General features: G+C 34.0%; 2 protein-coding genes across 2 annotated transcripts; one reads left to right on the plus strand and one right to left on the minus strand.

The window, feature by feature from the left end:
* Nucleotides 1–8,063: 8,063 nt before the first annotated feature.
* On the plus strand, nt 8,064–8,534 carry LOC107879187. Its single transcript, XM_016726282.1, has one exon. The coding sequence runs from the start codon at nt 8,064–8,066 to the stop codon at nt 8,532–8,534; it is 471 nt and encodes a 156-aa protein (XP_016581768.1).
* An 8,543-nt stretch (nt 8,535–17,077) lies between these two features.
* On the minus strand, nt 17,078–20,457 carry LOC107839083 (26S proteasome non-ATPase regulatory subunit 6 homolog). The gene is given in 8 exon segments (NM_001324562.1): nt 17,078–17,252; nt 17,363–17,531; nt 18,553–18,661; nt 18,798–19,017; nt 19,113–19,258; nt 19,366–19,456; nt 20,113–20,227; nt 20,322–20,457. Coding segments are annotated over 8 exon segments (1,161 nt in total).
* Between the last annotated feature and the right edge of the window lie 233 nt (nt 20,458–20,690).

Genomic DNA, 20,690 nt, shown 5'->3' on the forward strand with positions numbered 1-20,690 from the left:
ACACTGGCACTTGGTATTACCATCATAAGGACATTGCCAATATGGTTTCGTCCTATTATACCAATCTTTACACTACTGATCACAACCTAGCTTACTTGGCTACCCAACTTAACCCCTCTGCTGTAGGAGGCATCAACTCCCTCAAACATGACTTCCTTCAAGCAATCCCCTTCTTGGAGGAAGTCAAAAGGGTTGTCTTCTCCTTCAAGCCCAACAAAGCCCCTGGGCCTGATGGCCTACACCCTTCTATGTACCAAGAATTTTGGTACATCTTGGGCCCCTCTGGGTAAATTCTGCTAGGAGACCTTCACCTCCTTCTCTATGGACCCTAGAGTGGACTTCACCAACCTCTGCCTGATCCCAAAATGTAAAAATGCCACCTTCCTGAGAAATTTTAGACCCATTAACCTTTGCAACACCCAGTATAAAATAATCACCAAAATCATAGTTACCAAGATGAAGCCTCTTCTTTCTAAAAGCATTGGCCCAAATTAAGATAGTTTCATGGCTAATAGAAGGGCCTCTGATAATGCCATCATTGTCCAAGAGTATGTAAGTCACTTCTCCAAGATGAAGGATAAGGAGGCTAATATGCTTTTAAAAATTGACCTTGAGAAATCTTTTGATAGGATTGAATGGTCCTTTATTAGGCAAGCCCTAGTCATTTTTAATTTCCCTCAAAACCTCATAAATCTTATCCTCTCTTATATTTCTTCCTTCTTCATCTCCATCCTTGTAAATTAGGGGAAAACTCCCAGCTTTACCCCCTCCAGAGACATCAGGCAAGGGGACCCCATGTCGCTCTATCTCTTCATCTTTTGCATGGAACTGTTATCCAAAAGAATCAACTTTAAGGTTGACACCCTTCATTTGACACCTTTATCCATCTCTAATACGGGAAACCCTGTGTTCCACCTCTTCTTTATGAATGACTGAACCCTTTTTGCAAGAGATGACACTACCAACTGCCTTACTATAAAAAGGATCCTCCATAGTTTTAGCTCTCATTCTAGGCAAAGAATCAACTTTTGCCAAATCTAAAGTCATCTTCTCAGCCAATTGCAAATCTAAGGATTAAAGAAACTTCTCTACTATTTTGGGTATTCATCCTTCTACTAATTTTGGTAAATATTTGGGCTTTCCCATTTTCCACAAAAAGCGTAAGAAGGGTAACTTTTAATTCCTCATTGATAATCTGAACAATAAGCTAGCTGGGTGGAAAACTAAATTCCTTAACATGACAGGTAGGGTAACTCTAGCCAAATCCTCATTGGCTAGTATTCCTAACCATGTTATGTAGTACATCCACCTCCTTAGCAGCATTCATAAGCCCATTGATAGAACCCAAAGAAACTTTATCTGGACACCACTGATACCAAAAAGAAAATGCACCTTCTTAGGTGGGGTACCATTACCCTTCCCAAAAAAGATGGTGGTATTGGCATACAGAAAGCTGATATTAAGAACAAATCTCTCCTTTGTAGCTTGGGTTGGAGAATGTAATATAACCCCTCCACCCTTTGGGCCAATACCCTTATTTCCATGTATGGGACAAGGGGAAAAACCAACAATAAAGGCTCTAGAACTTGGCAAAACATCTCAAACTGCTGGAGGCTTTGCAGTGATGCCTTATTTTAGGTCATCAAAGATGGTACCAAATTTAGGGATTGGGAGGATAGATGGGTTCCTAGAATTCCCCCTCTCTCTTCCATCATCCAAGGGCCTAACACAAATCTCCCTAATCATATCAGGGTTAAAGATATCTAGAAGGAAGGAAGATGGGACTTCACTCTCCTACCCTTTCAAATCTCTCCCAACATTACCCATAACATCCAAAATTGTAACGACCTAAGACTACTCCCTAGTCATCACACGGTGCTTACGACCCCAAAGGACCACAAGCTAACCCATGAATGATATCTGTTGTGCGCCCTGAATAATAATTCTATAATTAATGCAGAAAACGGGCTAAAATGCCATAAGATTCAAAACATCTGAAATACTAATAAATAACAACATCTGATAAAATTGAACACTGTCTAAAAACTAGTCTGAAAAGCCTCTAACTGAATCTATCTAAAAATAAAGTTGATGGGACAATCCCCCAACTAACTCCATCTCTGAACTAATACATCTACTGAAAATATGAAATAGTATAATATCCTTGAATGATGAGGACTCACTACTAAATCTACTGCTGCTATCTGAACCTGAATCTACTATGCATGATCGGGAACCTGACAATCTGAACCTATGATATAAAACATCATAGCGCAGAAAAGTATATGTCAGTACATAGGAATATACTGGTATGCTAGATGAGGTAAGATTGAATAGAAGGGTTCATATGCATGAGGATATGACTGACTGAATGAGAATAACTAAACATGAGAGTACGTGGAGAATCTGAGAATACTATAAATACTGAGAATGCAATCTGTACATATATATATATATATATATATATATATATATATATATATATAAAACTGTAACTGAGCTTTCCCTATGCTAAGTATTGAATTCTAATAACTGATTAACTGATACTGATTGACTGTATCTGACAGTCCTAATTTTGTAAAACTAAGCTGAGTTCTGAACTAAAGACTAAAACTAAAACTATGGGAGGTAATGATTTAACCGATATGCCCCTCTCTGAACTTATTGGGGTCTAACCTATAACCCCAACTGGAAGGGTGCTAATATCGTGCCATGGGTACTAACACTAGAAAACCAGGATGCCAAGCCTAACTTACGGGTGACACCTGGGCGAAGCCAAGCCTAATCTGACGGGTGACCCCTGGGAGGTAGTCAAGCCTAATATGGCGGGTAACTCTATATCTTGTACTGGCTACGTAGTTCTAGAGTACAGGGATTGGTACTAAAGACTCTACCTATCTGATGGGGAAGCCATCATCCCTGCTCTCGCTCGGTGCTGAATCTTACTCTCAACTGAAAGACACTGAACTGAGTATACTGGACTGGACTGAGACTGAGTTTATTGAGTTTTCCTGAGTTCTGTAATTCAATAAGTTCTACTGAGTTCTGTAACGGACTGAGAGTATTGATCATGACATAACTAATACTATTCTATAACTGACATTGGCTCTAGGTATACAACGAAGTTGTTGGGTATTAAATACCCCTAGGACTCGATAGCATGAAAAGTAAAGCAAAGCATAATCTTGAATAATATAACAATGTTCACTTGATCATAATTCATTCATAAAGACATTTTATCAAACACTTGTAATGTATTAACTTGTACATGAATGGGATCACATAATAACATGTCATGCCTTCACTAGTCAATTCACATGAGCATTTTATCAAGCACTTGTAGGGAATAAGCTTGTACATGATTAAGATCTCATAATAACATCTCATTATTTCTCTATCTACTTCACATAGGCAATTTAGAAAACACTTAAGGAGCTTGAGTATTTCACATAATGATGGTCATCACATAAACATCATGAATACAATACTTAATTGCAAATTCAAGGGTTTAGCATGTAATTCATATAATACCCCCTAAATACTATTCTATTTTTCATGAATCTTATCATAATCATGGATTGAAAATCAAATCAACATCATAGATGCATTAATCGCTTTATAAATTTAAGGGTCTATCAAGATAATCACATATTTGTTATACATGCTATTTAATTTCATAAAACTTGCATTTAAATAATGGATTGGAACCCAACTAATAGTATAAACATGAATTCAATCTAATTCAAACATGAAAATCATAAATACATCATCTTTGTACTTTAAAAAAAATTCTTGGATTTCATGGGTGAAAGGGGCCCATGAATCAATATCTAACATACCTTAATTTGCGAGATTCTTGAAGTTATTGAAGGATTTCTTGAGCTTGAACTAAGGTTTTTCCCTTTGAAAGAATGGCTTGCTTCTTGAAAAAAAATAGTGAATTAATGAGCAATTTGTGCTCTTTTAGGGTTTGATTGCATATTTAGGCTGACTGGGGGTGAGGAAAAAAGACATTAGTGTCCTCAAAATTAAAACTCGGAACTGACTAAAAATCCTTTGCTGGCGCGACGCGGTGCTATCGCGCCGTGTCACTGGAAACTGACGATTGGGAATTGGGCTGATGGCGCAACGCGGCGCCATAGCGGTGCCTTACTGGTTACGAATTTTCTCATTGGCGCGATATGCCATGATCGCGGAGTCACACTAGAAAGTGACAATTAGGAAAAAGGCTAGTGGCACAATGCAGTGGTATTGCATTGTCTCACTGGAAAATGATAAATTCTATTTAGACTGCCTCCGCAACCCGCTGGAGTACTAGGTAGTACACTGTCTTACTAAAATGGCTCTAACTCTTTGCCCGGGTGTAGGATTTGGGTAAATTTGGTATCTATTGAAAGCTTATTCAATTTTCCACGCAATTAAAAGTCAAAATCTTGAAAATTCCATATGTATAAAAGTGTATTCATATTTAAAGAAAGTCTTTAACATTCTAGGGACAAATTTTAAGCTAAGAAAAAGCATAGGGTGTTACAATATCTCCCCCTTGGGAACATTCATCCTCGAATGAGACTGGTTAAGCTTAGAAGCACTGATACATTATGTTTACAAATTGAACATACATGACTGAAGCATGAGTACATAAATGAAACTACTGATACACTGAGTTTACATACTGACCATGCATACCTGATGCATGAAGTACATGACTGAACGGATTTATAAATGTATAACTAAACGTGTAATGGTAAGGAATACCAAGTTTATAATCATATGTTGAACATAGAAATGGGTAAAGCTAAGGAATACTGTTATCCTAGGCTGAGAATACTGATAAACCTGAGATCATTCACTGAACATGAATGAACGGGGTGTGAGAACAGGACTGAGTTTGAATCATGATACATGAACCGAATAATGACCTGGACTTATTTCTTGGATACACGTTATGACATAGGGATGGTCATACGGCTCAGATTAGAATGAAAGAGTCAAATTATGAGTATCCACTACTCCAACTGGATTCGTAATGTAAAGAGAAAATGGAAGGTTTAGGACATGAAAGCTCAGGGGTTAAGTGTATCTCCCTCTTGGGACACTATGTCCCTCGAAGAATGTTAACTTGACTGAGATACTTAGGAAAAGCATGAGACGATGCATGGGGAACCTAAGAATCGAACCGTAACTGAATATCTAGGATCTGAAACCGAGACATAATACATGAACTAGGCTGAACTCGTTACTACTAGGATGCTCTATCTTGTAATGGTCATATTCATAAAACTTTGGATAGTACAACTAGATGGAAAGATGGGAAACCATATGAACTTGTCCGCCTGACTGCTAACCTGTAGTACTGGCTTTACGAACTAACTTGTGCTAAAAACTTATACTCGACTAGAGCATTTCTTGACACTCTTTCTATAGATTTCTACTGACTTTAGGGGCCAAGAAAATCTTGGCATAGTCTAAATAAGACATCGAAACAAGAAATCATAACATGGCTCTAATTCTGTAACATGGAGTAAGGCCTAACAAAACACCTTCTAAGATAATTGTTACGCCTTGTGCACTGCAGCTACAAATTTTCAAGCTTAGACACATTTTTCGAGTACGTTCTCAACAATACTCTCCACCTTAGCACATCACTTCACCTGAAACTACTGAAAAGATTTACACGATCACTGAGCATGAATGTATAAATATACTAGCTTATCTAATTAACTAAACTGATGATGGCTGAATACTGGTCACGTAAGATTGAACTGTTCTTAGCCTAAATAACTGGATTGAAACTATAGAGTACTATGCATATGAGGTAAGGACTGACTAAGGAACGTAAGGTAACTAAACATGAATTCGTGGAAATGGTTCTTATTTGGGAATACAAGATTGAGTACATAACCTGATTTTGAAATGGTCTGTAAGATGAAGTATTGAAATACTGATAACTGAATAACTGGTGACTGTACGCTAGGGTCAAGCAAACCTGAAACTGAACTAAGACACTGAGTTGACTGCTGAACTGAGACTATGACTGAGATTTATACTGGAACTGAATGCTGGGATATGATAAAACATGGATACTGTATGAATACTGGGTCTGAAACTACGTGAGGAAGACTGACATAAATTGAGGATCTGAATGTACAACTACACTTTGCCTTCTCTTATCTTCTTTTCTCCCTTCAACAACTAAATACAGACTCCTGCTAGCTATTCACTTACACACCAACATGACATGCAAGCCTATCTTCATGACTATAGCCTCGTGTAAAACAAGCGTGCACTAATCTTTCTTAACACAAAACATTTACCCTACTCTCTTCTTTTTAAGCAATCGCTCATCACTATATCATCTCATAAGGGGAGTTCATTGAAAGGATAAAACATGAGGACCTAAAGCATGAATGGACACTACACTAAACTTAATACTTAACTAAGCCTGATAAATAGAATATCAACATCATGGATTTATCAAGAGGTCTAACTGAGCGTATACATGGCATAATTTAAATTTAGCTGATTATTAGGAGAGTAGCATGAGTAATGGAATTGAACATACTATAAAGCATGAGTACATGAGTCATGAGCTGCATGACCTGAGTTTGGAGTTTTTGTATTCATGGGACATGATTTGTAATACTAAGTGATTTGGAACTCCTTATACTAGGAATTGTAAGCGCACATGATTTTCGTTAATGTGCACGAATATGAACAATGATCATAGAGCTGACATGTAAGGCATGAGTACTGATATTACTACTAAAATCTGAAGCCTGACTTGGTTACTTGTTCTACCATCTGCCCCTTAGCTTAAAGCTGTCATTCTAAGTTTGTGAATAACTTAATAAACTCTAAATCAAACTGAAACCACTTTGCTATAGAGTCTGAGATATAATAATACTCATAAACACTGGGCTGATGATTGGGAACTGGGCTGATGGCGTGACGCGGCACCATCGCGGTGCCTCACTAGTTGTGAATTTTCCCTTTGGTATGACGCGCCATGATCATGGAGTCACACTGAAAAGTGATAATTGGGACAAAAGGCTAGTGGCGCGATGCGGTGGTATCGCGTTGTCTCACTGGAAAATGACAAATGTCATTTGGACTGCCTTCACGACGCACTGGAGTACCAGGTGGTATATTGTCTTACTAAAATGGCTCTAACACTTCGCCCAAGTGTCAGATTTAGGCCAATTTGGTATTGATGGAAAGTTTATTCATTTTCCCACGCAATGAAAATTCAAAATATTTAAATTCCAAATGTATAAAAGTGTATTCATATTTAAAGCAAGTCTTTAATATTTTAGAAATGAATTTTAAGCTAAGAACAAAGCACGGGGTGTTACAAAAATGTTTTCCTCCAGAGCTCTCACCTCAAGAAAGACACTCCTTTCTTGAGTCTCTTAGAGGATGGTACCCCTTTCTTGGAAGAGTGCCTATCACTATATCAACAATATGCACAGGCATCCCCTCAAGACCCACTTATCTTCCAGCTGGATATGGTATCTTAGAATCCCTAACAAAGTCAAGACCTTCATGTGGCTCATGCACCACAATAGCCTCCCCACTAAAGTCACTCTTTGAAAAAGAGGATTGACCATCAATAACGCTTGTCACTGCTATAATACTGACCAGGAGGACCAACACCACATCTTCTTTGGGTGCAACCTGGCCAAGATTTTTTGGCACCACCTTATTCAAAAATATAAAGGGAATATGCATCTCAATATTTCTATGTTTGACACCACCAATTGGACTTCCACCTGGAAAACTTTTAGAAATGAATACTTCGACCCCAATACTCTCTGGCGTACCTTTCTCTCTTTCTACCTCTGGCACCTCTGAAAGACTAGGAATACCAATAACTTCCATAATTATAATTCCCATCCATGCTTTAGCATACCTCATGTTAAAGATGTGGAATATCACCACCTAGGTAATACTACCATCCCCCATTCTAAATCCAACATAACTATCAAATGGTTTTCCCCCACCTCTAAGCCTTTTATGCTCAATACTAATGGGTCTTGTCTTGGAAACCCAGGTAGGGAAGGGATATGGGGGTTATCAGGAATGGTCGAGAGGATTGGGTGGTAGGTTTTAGCAAGAGATTTACCCATGAGAACAACAACCTCATAGAGTTCTTGGTCCTGAAAGAAGGCCTCAATCTAGCCCTCGACCAGAATTTGAAACCTTTAGATATCTGCATTGATTCTATGGAAGTCATTAACATGTTGCACCATGGAAACTCACTCTATAACTTAAATATATTTGAATGCAAATCTCTACTAGAAAGCTTGGGGAATCCTCCAGTTTACCACACTTATCGGGAGAAGAATAGAGTAGCGGACTGGATGGCAAAACAAGACTCGAAGTTAGATCTTTTTGACAAACTACATATTTTTGCAACTCCTCCGGCTAGTGTAGGAGTAGTTTTTAGGGAAGACTTCAAGGGAAAATCCTTCTCCCGAGTTGTATCCAATAATGGCAATACTTATCCAAACTCATATGTTTTTGTACCTGATTAGTTTCTACTCTGTAAAACTTTAACATCGTTTTACTTTTAATGCACATCTTCTTTACCAAAAAAAATAAGAGCAAAATATTTAAGAGATTTTAGGAGAGAAAATAAGAAAGAGAATGAGGGAGGAAGAGAAAATTAGTTACTTTACTCCTTGATTTATGAGTCATGTAGCTAAAATTATTAGCCTAAAATGTGTAAAATGGCCATTTAATGCCAACTTCTTAAAACATAGCTCTCGAATGCAATTTGATACTTTAGTTGATATGATGTGCCAATTTTTTCTTACTTTGGGTGAAATGGATCCATGGGTTTTATATGAAGGCTCAACTTGATATCAGGGTACATCAACCTCCTTTGAATTGCGCTTGGTATTGAAAGATCCATAATGCAATTAAAAAAGAAATAATTACGTAATATTTGAATAACTAGTCATGAGAATCTGCATTGCACGTCTGTTCATTATTATTATTATAAATTTTTTATATATTTAAAAAATTGAGTTATAAAATATAAAAATTCTAAAATATATAATATTAATTTTATCATTTACATTTTATTCATTAAATAAATTCATAAAAATGGTTGGTGCATTTGGCATTAAGCAAGACCCATTCGATTGCAAATTTCTCAATTTTGCTAATAGGTATGTATTGTTTTCTTAACTCTTTCTTTGCATGTCATTAGTTATGATTAAGTAGATCCGACATAGATTCAATAATAATATATAGTTTAAATGCAAAAAGAAATGAGTATAAAAAAATCTTTGTCACATGTTGTTCTATAATCTAATGCACAAAATTTATTATTTTTTCTCTTCTTTTCTTTCCTATTTCTTCATTCCTGATACTTTTTTATTTTTACAGATAAATATGGTCATTTATGGTGTTTTTAATACAACATAGGTTATACATAATAGACCCTTGCGGTCCGCGATTCATTTTCTTCCTTGAATCCTTGGAGCTTGTGATATTAAAGTGCAACCAGTGTGTTTGAATTTTGTAACCACTTGTGCCACACAATAAACTAAAGAACGTGATATGTACAATTGGCCCTAGCATAAAAATTGAGTTCTAATCCAACAAAAAAGTCATTCACTAACACAATCTTAAATATCATATTCTGATTCGCTATTTTCTTTGATAATGATGGTGTTTGACCGTCAGCTCACTAAATTATGAAATAATACTTCTTTTATATATAGAAGTATTTGTCCGTATGATTCAAGAAAAAAATTGAATTACTCAAAGAAAAACTTCAAGTATACAAATGAAATTTAAAGTGGACAAAATTTGATAGAAAATAAAATAAAAATAGTTCAAATCTTTCTTTGCTTACAACTCTATGGTGTATTGATAGTCAAAGCCTTTTATGTAGCAAAGTAGAAAAAAATCAACAGGACGTGCGGAAAAAAATTTTTGCTTGTTAAAATAAGTATGATGATCATTTAGAATAAATTCTGTTCTACTATTATATCCTTGTTACTTTAAATTTGTGTTTTACCTTATTTAATATTTAACATTATACTACAATCAATTTTACTTTATATTTGTTATAAATGTATTTATATTATAGTGAATGTCTATCAAGAATATAGATAAGATCTATCCAGATCTAGTTGATATCTATCAGAATTTAGAGTATCTGTCTTTTAATCAGAAACTAGGAGTATTTTTCCCAATAAATAGAAGAGTTTCGTTCATTGTATTCTAAATCTTATGATCTCTCATCCCCGAAAGAAATAAAGAAGTCCCCCCTCTTCTCTCTATTTATTCTTCTTATTATTAATTTATATTACATAACACGTTATCAACATAAGTCTCCAATAAACTGAGTATGAATAGGAAACCATAGTGCTTCTCATATGCGATGCGACGGATGAAGTGCACAGGCTAGAGCAATGTTAATGGCACAGAACACCATGTTGCACAGAACTTTACATTCAAGGATTGAAATCCCTTTATGAGATAAGTATAGTAATATTATTATATATGTTGTTTGAACTAGTAATAAGAATTACTTTTTAACAAGTAACATTTTTGTGGGTTAATATTATAAAACAGAAGTGAAGATACAGGTATATATGTTTTGTTTATCATAACGTATTCCTAAAATAAATGATCTCGTATTAACGTTACTTCTATTTAAATATCATGTATTTGCTAACTATGGATTCAAAAAAAAATTGTTGTGATTTTATTTTCGTGTGGTATTATCTAAATTAAGGTATGGATTTCACGTTCTTTGTATTATACAAATATCATAAAGATCAAATTTATTTATTTTTTAAATAATCGCAAAGTGGTGATATTGAATAGGCTCACATTTGAATATGATTATACTTTGACTATATATTATAAAGATGATGGTGGACTCAGGTCCTATCACACTAAAAGAGTAAGACATCGAGTTAAAGTTCTGATGCACCATGATGATAAAATATTGGGTTTAAGTTCCATCGATTCATGCCTAAAACTCTTTTATATGGATAAGACGTTGAGTTTGAATCTCAATGCTCCATATCGATGATATTATGATGGCTAAGAAAAAATAATGGGTATTTGGTAAAAAGTCATGAATCAAACCCTTTGAATATTCTCTATTCCATGAAGTGAATATGGTAGCAATATATGATGAATCTGAAAATTGACAACTTGATCCATTCTTGAAAGGAATATGATAGTAGTGTGTAATATGTCTGAAAGAAGACAAATGATTGAATGCATGAATATACGCATGCACACACTTATTATGATCATAAGATATGTTAGAGAAAAATTCTCTACATCATATATATGCCTCGATTTGCTCCTAAAGTAGCAAATCTTGAAAGAGGTTCTAAACTATCATAATTTGATAGGCTTAAGGCACGATTATATTCCATTCCTAGGGAATGAGAACCTTATTAATGTAAACATTCACTTGATTGTGATGGTATCACAACTCACCTCCGAAAGAGGCAAAATAATTGAGAGGAGTTATTTTGAAATCTACTTCTGAAGTAGTAAATCTGAAATTTATTCATGTAATAGTAAATTTAAAATTTACTAAAGTAAGAAAAAATACATGTCATGGTAAACTTGTGTTTGCTACTATAAATGAGTTCATAAGTTCATATGAATGATTGTGACATCTCGGAGATGTGCATATTGAGTATTAGACATGTATTGAAGAACTAGAAGATTCTTCAAGAATTATTTATATCGCTTGTTCTCATGATAAGTTGGTTGGACCAACTAATGTTGGGATTGGATCTCTTAAATCTGAAAAGTATAAAAGGTGAATATGGTCCCGTTCACCTGTCATATGATCTATTAAGATGCATCCATATAAGATGATCACTTGTACATTTATTGTCAACCTGTAGTTTGACATTCATAAAGTTGCTTGCTCAGTAAAATTGAGTTAAGAGTATAATTTTCAGATTGTGTAATCAAGACAATTCATCTTGATAATAATGGTTTGGCATTGAATGTCTTCGATAAATAGCTAAACCATTACTAATGAGAACAAAGTTTCATGTGTTGGTCTAAAATATGAAATGTTGCATACAATAGCACTTGTATGCCTTAGACCAATAAATTTTGATTATTTCTTCCCTCTCAATTGGTTCAAGGTTAGGAATCAACTATTCCATCTAATACTTTTGATGTACGGTATACGATTTATGAATATACCATGATGCACAAAGATGGATTCCTCAAAGAAGATGGAGGATGTATGTTGGTTTTCCTAACATAAGGGGGAGATTATAAGTAGCTAAAAAATATGTTAGGAATTATCATCAGATCCTCATTCAAAAGATAATTCAAGTTAAATGCTGAAAGCATCTCATATTTAAGCTATAAGTGCTCCTATTTTGTGTCCCTAAAGGACAAAATCTATGCATGCGCGAAGCGTAATAGACCAATTGATTCCAAATGAAATAATCCTTGAAAAATAAGGACCAAATAATCATAATAAGAAGGCAATGTGCTCTTGAAGAGCCTACGACATAACACTTCATAAAACCTTATGAGAGGTTCAGGTACCTGAAAATAATGAAGTGGTGAGATCTCAAAATATTATGTCACACTGTGAACCGATACAAAATTATATATCATTAATATCTTTGATATAATATTGACGCAATATTGTAAAAGATTACGAGGATCTAAATTCTACGTTTATTTAAGTGACATGAAAGAATACATCTTGATAAGTAAAACCTTATTTGATTTTTACTCCACACACTTGAAGATGTAAAACATGAAATGTTGAATATTGTCACTTGAAAAAATATATCTTGCAAATACTACAAGGCCTGATATAGCCTTTTTCGATTAATTATTAGCAAGGTATAGTTCTGCTCCTACTAGGAGACATCGAAATGAGATCACACACATGATCTTATATTCTAAAGATTGTAGTCTCGATCTTATTGATTATACTGATACTGTGTATTTAATTAACCCGCATAAATCTCGATCTCAAACAGACTATGTGTTCATATGTGGGGATACTTCCATATCTTGGAGATATACAAAGCAGTCTATCTAGCCACTTTATCAAACTATGTTGAGATAATGGCTATTCATGAAACAAGCCAAGAGTGTGTGTGGTTGAGGTCCACGAAGCATCTCATTCACGAAAAATGTGGTTTGAAATGTGACAAAGTACCCATGATTTTTTATAAAGATAATGTAGCATGCACAACACAACTTAAAGGAGAACTCAAAGAGATAGAATGAAGCACATTTCGCCAAAGTTTTTCTATGTACATGAGCTACAAAAGAATGATGATATTAACGTGCAACAGATTCATTTAAGTGATAATGTGGCTGATTTATTCACCAAGTCTCATCTAATTGCAACTTTCAAGAAGATGGTACACAAGATCGGGATATAAAAGTTCATTGATGTTCTCATCAGGGGGAGAAAATACGCGTTGTACTCTTTTTTCCTTTCAATGTTTTTTCCCACTGGATTTTCCTTGTAAGATTTTTAACGAGGCAACCTATACGCGTATTGTTAGAGATGTGTATTCGTTTTCCTTCACTAGATTTTTTTTCTATTGGGTTTTTTTCTAGTAAGATTTTAACGAGACACATTATCTATCAATTAGACATTCAAGGGGATGTTATAAATGTATTTATATTATAGTGAATGTCTATCAAGAATATAGATAAGATCTATCAAGATCTAGTTTATGTCTATCAGGATTTGAAGTATCTGTCTTTTAGTCAGAAACTAGGAGTATTTTTTCTATAAATAGAGAAATTTTGTTCATTGTATTCTGAATCTTATTATCTCTCTTCCTCAAGAGAAATAAAGAAGTCTCCCCTCTTCTCTCTATTTATTTTTATTGTTCTTAATTTACATTTCATAACAATATCTAGTTTCTTCCACAACTAATAATTTTCTTACTGAACAAATTTATATAATTTATAGAAAAGGTTAGCTCTTCGCTCTTGAAATTGTTTTGATTTTATAATCTAGAAACGTAACTTAAATCATAAACCTGAACAAAGAAAAAGTACAACATAGATAAATATTAATTACCTGGTACTTGGTAAAAAGAATCCTAAATTTATAATAGTAATGAACTACCTACAGAGAAATTAACATTAACATTGATGATAGAATCCTAAACCTAGAGGGAAGCCACATGCAGTAAAGAGTTCCAAGTATGTTAATATATTACAATATGTTCAAGAATTGTACACACTATTTCTTCTACAAATATTTCAATTATGCACAAAAAATTTACGCATAAAGAAAACAAAAAACTTAAAAGAGAGAACTTATATTGGGACGAAACTTTCATCTACAGAAGATTAAAACAAAAATCAATAGCACAAAAGGGGTGAAATAAAATAGATTAAAAAGATATTGATTGATTTTACGTCAATAAAAAGTCCTTGGATGTCGATAATTTGATCTATTTGGAACTTGTATTTCATACACTTCATGCCAAAATAACAAAATTTCTAAAGCTAAATAAATCGTAATAATTGTAATCTACAATGTCAGACATTATCAGGAAAAAAACATAAAACATATAAATTATAGAACAAAAGCTTATTGTGCATACAAGCTACGATTTTTTCAAGATCGTTAGGCGAAGTGACTAACACTCGAGCCCTACCAGCCATGGTAAAAAATTCAATTGTATTCTTGACATTAGATTGGATCAAATAAATGATCAGTAAAATAGACACCAATTAGCTTTTAGTACAAATAAAAACCATCCAAATATATTACAAATCCTGAAAGACTACAACTTTAAAATTAAATTAAAAGGAAAAGTTTGAATAGATATCACGTAAACGAAAAGAGGATTGAATATCAATAAATTTATCTGATATCTCAGCATCTTTTTGAAATCTTGACATTTATTACGTTTATTTAGAATTATTTTCTATTTTAATGGTAATGTAAGTAATATTAATGGTATTAAAAATATAGAAACGGAATCCTAACATAAATAAACAAACTTGTATTCAATAACGGAATGATAATTATGGTAATTTTGAGTTTTTCCAAAAATAAAAAGACTTTTTTCCATATAATTCTCAATATTAGAATCTATATTTATATCTATGTATAATCTATAATTTATATCTATAATCTATAATATATTAAAAGTGTGAAGACATTTTGCTTTAGACAAAATTATCTTTTCATCTTTTGTTCCCCAATTAATAAATATATGAAAAAATATTTCCTTCTCTACTTTATATTGGATTTGTAGGTCTAATCAAGAACTTTAAAAATATAGGTATAATACGTGTTGTTTTATTTTTCTAATTTTAAAAGTTCAAAATTAACAAATATTTTGACATATCGTTTGTTTTTGTTTTTTTCTAAAAAAAAAAAGACCATGGAGGCTATTTTGATTAATTAAATAAAAGGAAAGCAAAAGTCTTCACAAAATTAAAAAAGGCACATTAAACGTCTAAAAAGGGACAAAAGCTTAAACTCTTATTTTTCGGAAATTATTTACCAATATTAGAATAATATGAATTCCAAATAAACATCTAAAAAGGGACAAAAGCTAAAACTCTTGTTTGTATTAGTTTAATTTATTTGGAATCCATATTATTCTAATATTGGTAAATAATTTTCGAAAAAAGTAAAAATTTATTATATTTAGATAATTTCTTTCTTGAAAGAAAAGATTTTGGGCTTCTATAAATTGAAAATCGTTCTACAACAATTCAATGACATCTACAATGAGCACATGAAATAAGATTTATTTATTTTTGGTATTAGATTGTTCTTTATTGTCTACGATGGAACCAAGTCAAATTGAACAACTTTATGAATTATCAAACACTAATCATCGGCTTACTGAAGACACCAACAATAATTTAAGAAATTGCTAATGTATTCACCTACTTTACTTATATCCTAGATATTTACAAGTACTATATAACTAATTAAATAAATTATCCATCTTCACAAGTTCAAAAAATGTTGAATTTAATTCTTGCATTTATTTTTACTATTTAAACAAATATCATATTTAATGTAACATTTGAACTCATTAAAGTGAGGTACACGCGCGAGGCATGTACATTTAAACTAGTATTAATCAAATGACAATTGTTTGAGAAAAATAGTAAAAAGATAATTTTGTCTATTATGGAGTCTTTTAACGAAGAACAAAAAGTTCAGACAATATTTCTAAGGCTCTTCATACTTTTGATATAGTATAGATAGATATGGATAAGTGCATATTGACTCCTAATGGTGCATATTCTTTTGGGAGTGGCTGTATTGCCCTGAAAGGTTCCTTAACTAGATTACATGTAGCAGATTCGATATGGCGTCGTATATTAAGGATGATACTTGCTGCCTGTGTGATGGCTTCTGACACACACTCCCACCTGTTCACTGATTGTAATAAATAAGGTTAAAATTACTCCTCGTTTCATGGACGGGAATGGGATGCAACAATGTTCAGGAAGTCCAAAAAGTAAATGACAGCAGTACCACTTACCACACATAGGGTGTACAAATTTTTAACTGCATAGAACTGAATTTATACATAGCAATTGTGTAGTTCCATTGATAAAGAAAGAAAACTATAGAGAAATTAAAGGTCTTACAGGGGTCTAGGAAATCAGTTGGATGTCGTTTATTTGTTCAACATTGTGTAATTTGCTTTTTGGTTTATTAGCTTTCTGGTTTATTGGAGGCCAGCTTAGAAGGTGGGTGTGATTTTTGAGCGTAATAATTTGGTTTTGACTATAGTAATATTTCAGTCATTACCATAAACTTTACTTATTTTTGGTCAAGAATGGGTGAATGACTTTTACCTTAAATGGCGTTATTTAGCTTCATAATGTAGAACACTCTGAATCACTTCCATCAACACTTGCACACAAAATTTAAAGGAAATAACATTTTAAAAGATGCTCTGAATGTTTGTCCAAATATAAGAGCTATTCCAACACAGAAAATCTCTTGATTTCAGAAAATTACTAAATGGTACTCCAAGAGCTCAAAATGAAAAGGTAAAATACATGCCACCAAACAATTTCAAAGTTGGATAGTTCAACGGCTTCAGAGATCAATGACACGAGAAAGCTTTTGAATGCGGTTCAACAAGAAGTCCCCTTGCTTGATCGTTGCCTGATAAAGAGCATTCTTTGCATCAGGACGATTAGTTTCCAATACTCCTGCTACTTTATCAATCTTGCAATGCAACTTCCCAGCTGCAATGAACCGAGATAATTCCCTGAATTGAAATAGAAAAGTTCAACTACTGTTACACAATCTATAGTGAATACACACTTTATATAGTCAATCAACGATCCATTATACAGCTAAGCATGAAATAGCACTCACAAGTCGATGAAATCCTCAGACACCCCAAAAGCCTTGGCCATGGCCTCAATAGTAACACTCTTGTAGGACTCCAGGAACTGGGAGTACACAACTGTTCTGACCTCCCTCATATAATATCTGAAGTGTGGTTGCAAGTAGCGATCCAATTTGATATGCTCCGTCAAGCCAGCTGAAAACACCATTAAGGTAAAAGTCAACCATTTTTCAACTGATACATAATTCACGGCCCACATGGCTAATGACCCCAGCTATCAACATATAGGTGAATCACAGATCACGAGTATATTACAGAAGAAATAGCATGCCTACCTCTCCTGTAACTCAATACTTAAGATCACATTTTAACACCACTCAACGCACATTGATAGCTGTCAATTTTTCTTTTATGCAAGTGTCGACAACTGGTCTGTCGACTGCCCTCATCTCCAATAGTTAGTTCAATAATTCAGGTGAATTCAACCTAAGAAACGAGCTGACTAAGCAACCTAAGAAGAATTTGCAACGAGAATCACAAAGATGAACGGATATTACTTAGTAGGCAACTGGACAAGAACTATTATCCATTTGAAAAGTTCCAAACTTCTGGTGGAAGGTTCTTAGACAAGCCACCATACATATTCAAAAAGCAAAGAACACTTAAAAGACAATTCAAATCTGTAACTCTATTTGAAGTAAAATACGATGTAATACATGATATATTAACATTATTTTCTTTTGATAGTGGATATATGATATATCGACAATCTTCCCATCATGATATAAATCAGGTGCAGAAACAGCATCTTTTTTGTTCTTTTGATATGTGCCAGAACATTCTTTTGGTCTTATCAAGCTTATAATACTCACACGACAAATAACGAACATTAGACCCCAGACCTCCTTGCAGACATTCGAAAGACATGAAGAGAGAAATTAGGTGTCTATACAACAGTTGTCCAACCTATTTCACTATCAAGGTACTCCAAAACGAAAACACAATGCCATCTGAGGATTAAAACTTCCAAAAGGATTATGAATAGTCAAGACCTTGCAAACACTACTATTATCTGTCAAATTCGCCAGAAAATGCATCAGGGATCCATCGCAGTTTTAAAGGACATATCTACATTACCTTTCGGATACAGATATTCACAAACTACAAATGCACACTTAACCTACGAAAAGCAAAAATAAACAATGGAAAAGCTTACCAAATGAGGAGAAAAATGACTTGTACTGACACTCATATAATGAGTTCATAAACTCGGACAGATATGGAATCTTTCCAATTACTGTCAAGATCTCTGGTGCATCCACTACCTGCAACATATATGCCACCAAAATGAAATTATTATTCACGGTAACATCCAGGATATTCCAAGAGAACGCAAGTTTCAAAGTATACAAATTCCCATCCTACCAAACAGAGATATGAGAGGGAGTAAAAAGTGAATACCTTCTGTTTCAAGGAAACCCGATCCAAGGTAATGATGCTCGTAAGCACCGTATAAAATATGAAAGTATCATAAGGAAAAAGCTCATATGTGGTAAAAGTTGATATAGAATCTAGGAAAAGATCTGCTGCTTTCTTGAAGTTACGAGTGGACATGCAGAACAGCCCTTCATACACCTTCAACCTGTTCTTTCTCTCCCAGTCACCCCCCTCTTCAAATAATCTGTCAGACAAACACTGGGAGTTAGCTTAATAACAAGAAAGGGCATTTATAACATCATTACGATAGCATCGGAACTGCTTGTAAGACACTCCTACTTCTTTGCCTTGTCGATGCTTTTAGAGATGAGGTCAAAATCCAAGTCAAATAATCCCATCTGCAAGGTGTAGAACACCAAGTCCATCTTTTGCCCAACTGCAACAGTTTTGCTCTCGGTCACCTTGAGTTGTTCAAGTGCTTTCTCCTGAATTTTAATCAAATGAGCTTGATTGAGATTTGCCCCGTGGAACAAGCTAACTCTGAGTAATTATATGAGTGAGAGACAGAGATATATGTAGAGAGAGAGCCTGCCTTGTCACCAATCCGAATGTAGAACAATGATTTTGCCAAATGAGCTTCCCGAACTTCACTTTCACCTAAGTTTTCTTCTGCATCAGCAATCCTTGATAAATTTATCAAGTTAGATGTGTAATTTAAGTGTAAAAAACAATAAATCTCCATTTTATGCAAAAGAATCCAGAAAACTTTCTCTCACATTCCCTGACTATGAATTAAAGGGAAAAAAATTGAAACAGCACACCCGGGTATGCTCCATCTGGCTCAAAACAGTACACAAGGTATTCATCCAAAAAATGCCACACAATGACCTTTTCAAAAAATGGAAACCACTAAGCAGTACACAAGGTACTCATCCATTACTTCCTCTCCACTATTGTAAAAATAAAGATTAATATGAACCATACATCAACTGTAAATAACAAATTTATTAGTATCAACATCCAAAGAATATGATTTCAAGCTTAATTCAAATTAACCACAAATTTCAAAAGTCCATGCCCAATGAAACTACATCATATAAATTGGGACGGAGAGAAAACAAATTTATGTCCAGCTTTTTTTTTCCCTCAATTTAGGTCCAACTTATAATTGGCTCCCTACTAGTATGTTCAAAAGGGTAACAATTTTCCAACATTTGACCCCAAAAATAAATAAATTAACCAATCAAAACAGACGAAAAGGGACTAAAATGCAGCAAAACAGCAGAGGAAAAAGATGCAATATCACAGATCACATAACATGCAGATATAAAGCACTCACTTGTCATCGAGTTTTTTGAGCTCATCACAATTTTTAGCACGCATAGAATCTAGAACCTTCTGATCCAAACTCAAAACCCCATTAGTAACTAGGGTTTCATACAACGGTACCATATCTGAAAAAACAAAACCCATTTACAAACAAATCAATACAAACCCACAAAAAAAAAGTTCGATTTCAAGAAAAAAAAATCTATGAATTAGATGTACCATTGGAGAGTACAGCTTCCAATACTTCTTCACGGAGACGAACTTTGTCTAAGTCATTGACATCTGGATGTGTTAAACGGAATAGTTTGTGTGCCAGAACTAGCTGGGGTTGTTGTGTTCCTTCTTCAGAATCCATAGCTATTTTCTCCTTTGATGTTTTCTGGGATTTCACTGAGTCTCAGTTTCAGATTCTTTCCTTGTGAAAGGGGCATCAAGTTTTTTTCCTTTTTGGAGATGTATAAATTGACATACATATACCACGCTTACAAATGAAAAAATTTGGCTGATAAACCTAGGTAAAGTTTCCAACTAGCGATATGTTTTACTCTCATTTTCTCATTTTAAAACAAAATAAAAAATAACTATAAT

This window comes from Capsicum annuum, chromosome 8 (assembly GCF_002878395.1).
Source record: "Capsicum annuum cultivar UCD-10X-F1 chromosome 8, UCD10Xv1.1, whole genome shotgun sequence".
Classification (NCBI taxonomy): domain Eukaryota; kingdom Viridiplantae; phylum Streptophyta; class Magnoliopsida; order Solanales; family Solanaceae; genus Capsicum; species Capsicum annuum.

What these genes read in the sequence shown, in the direction of transcription:
- LOC107879187 (XM_016726282.1), top strand. Translation starts at nt 8,064, where the DNA reads ATGGGGGTTATCAGGAATGGTCGAGAGGATTGGGTGGTAGGTTTTAGC.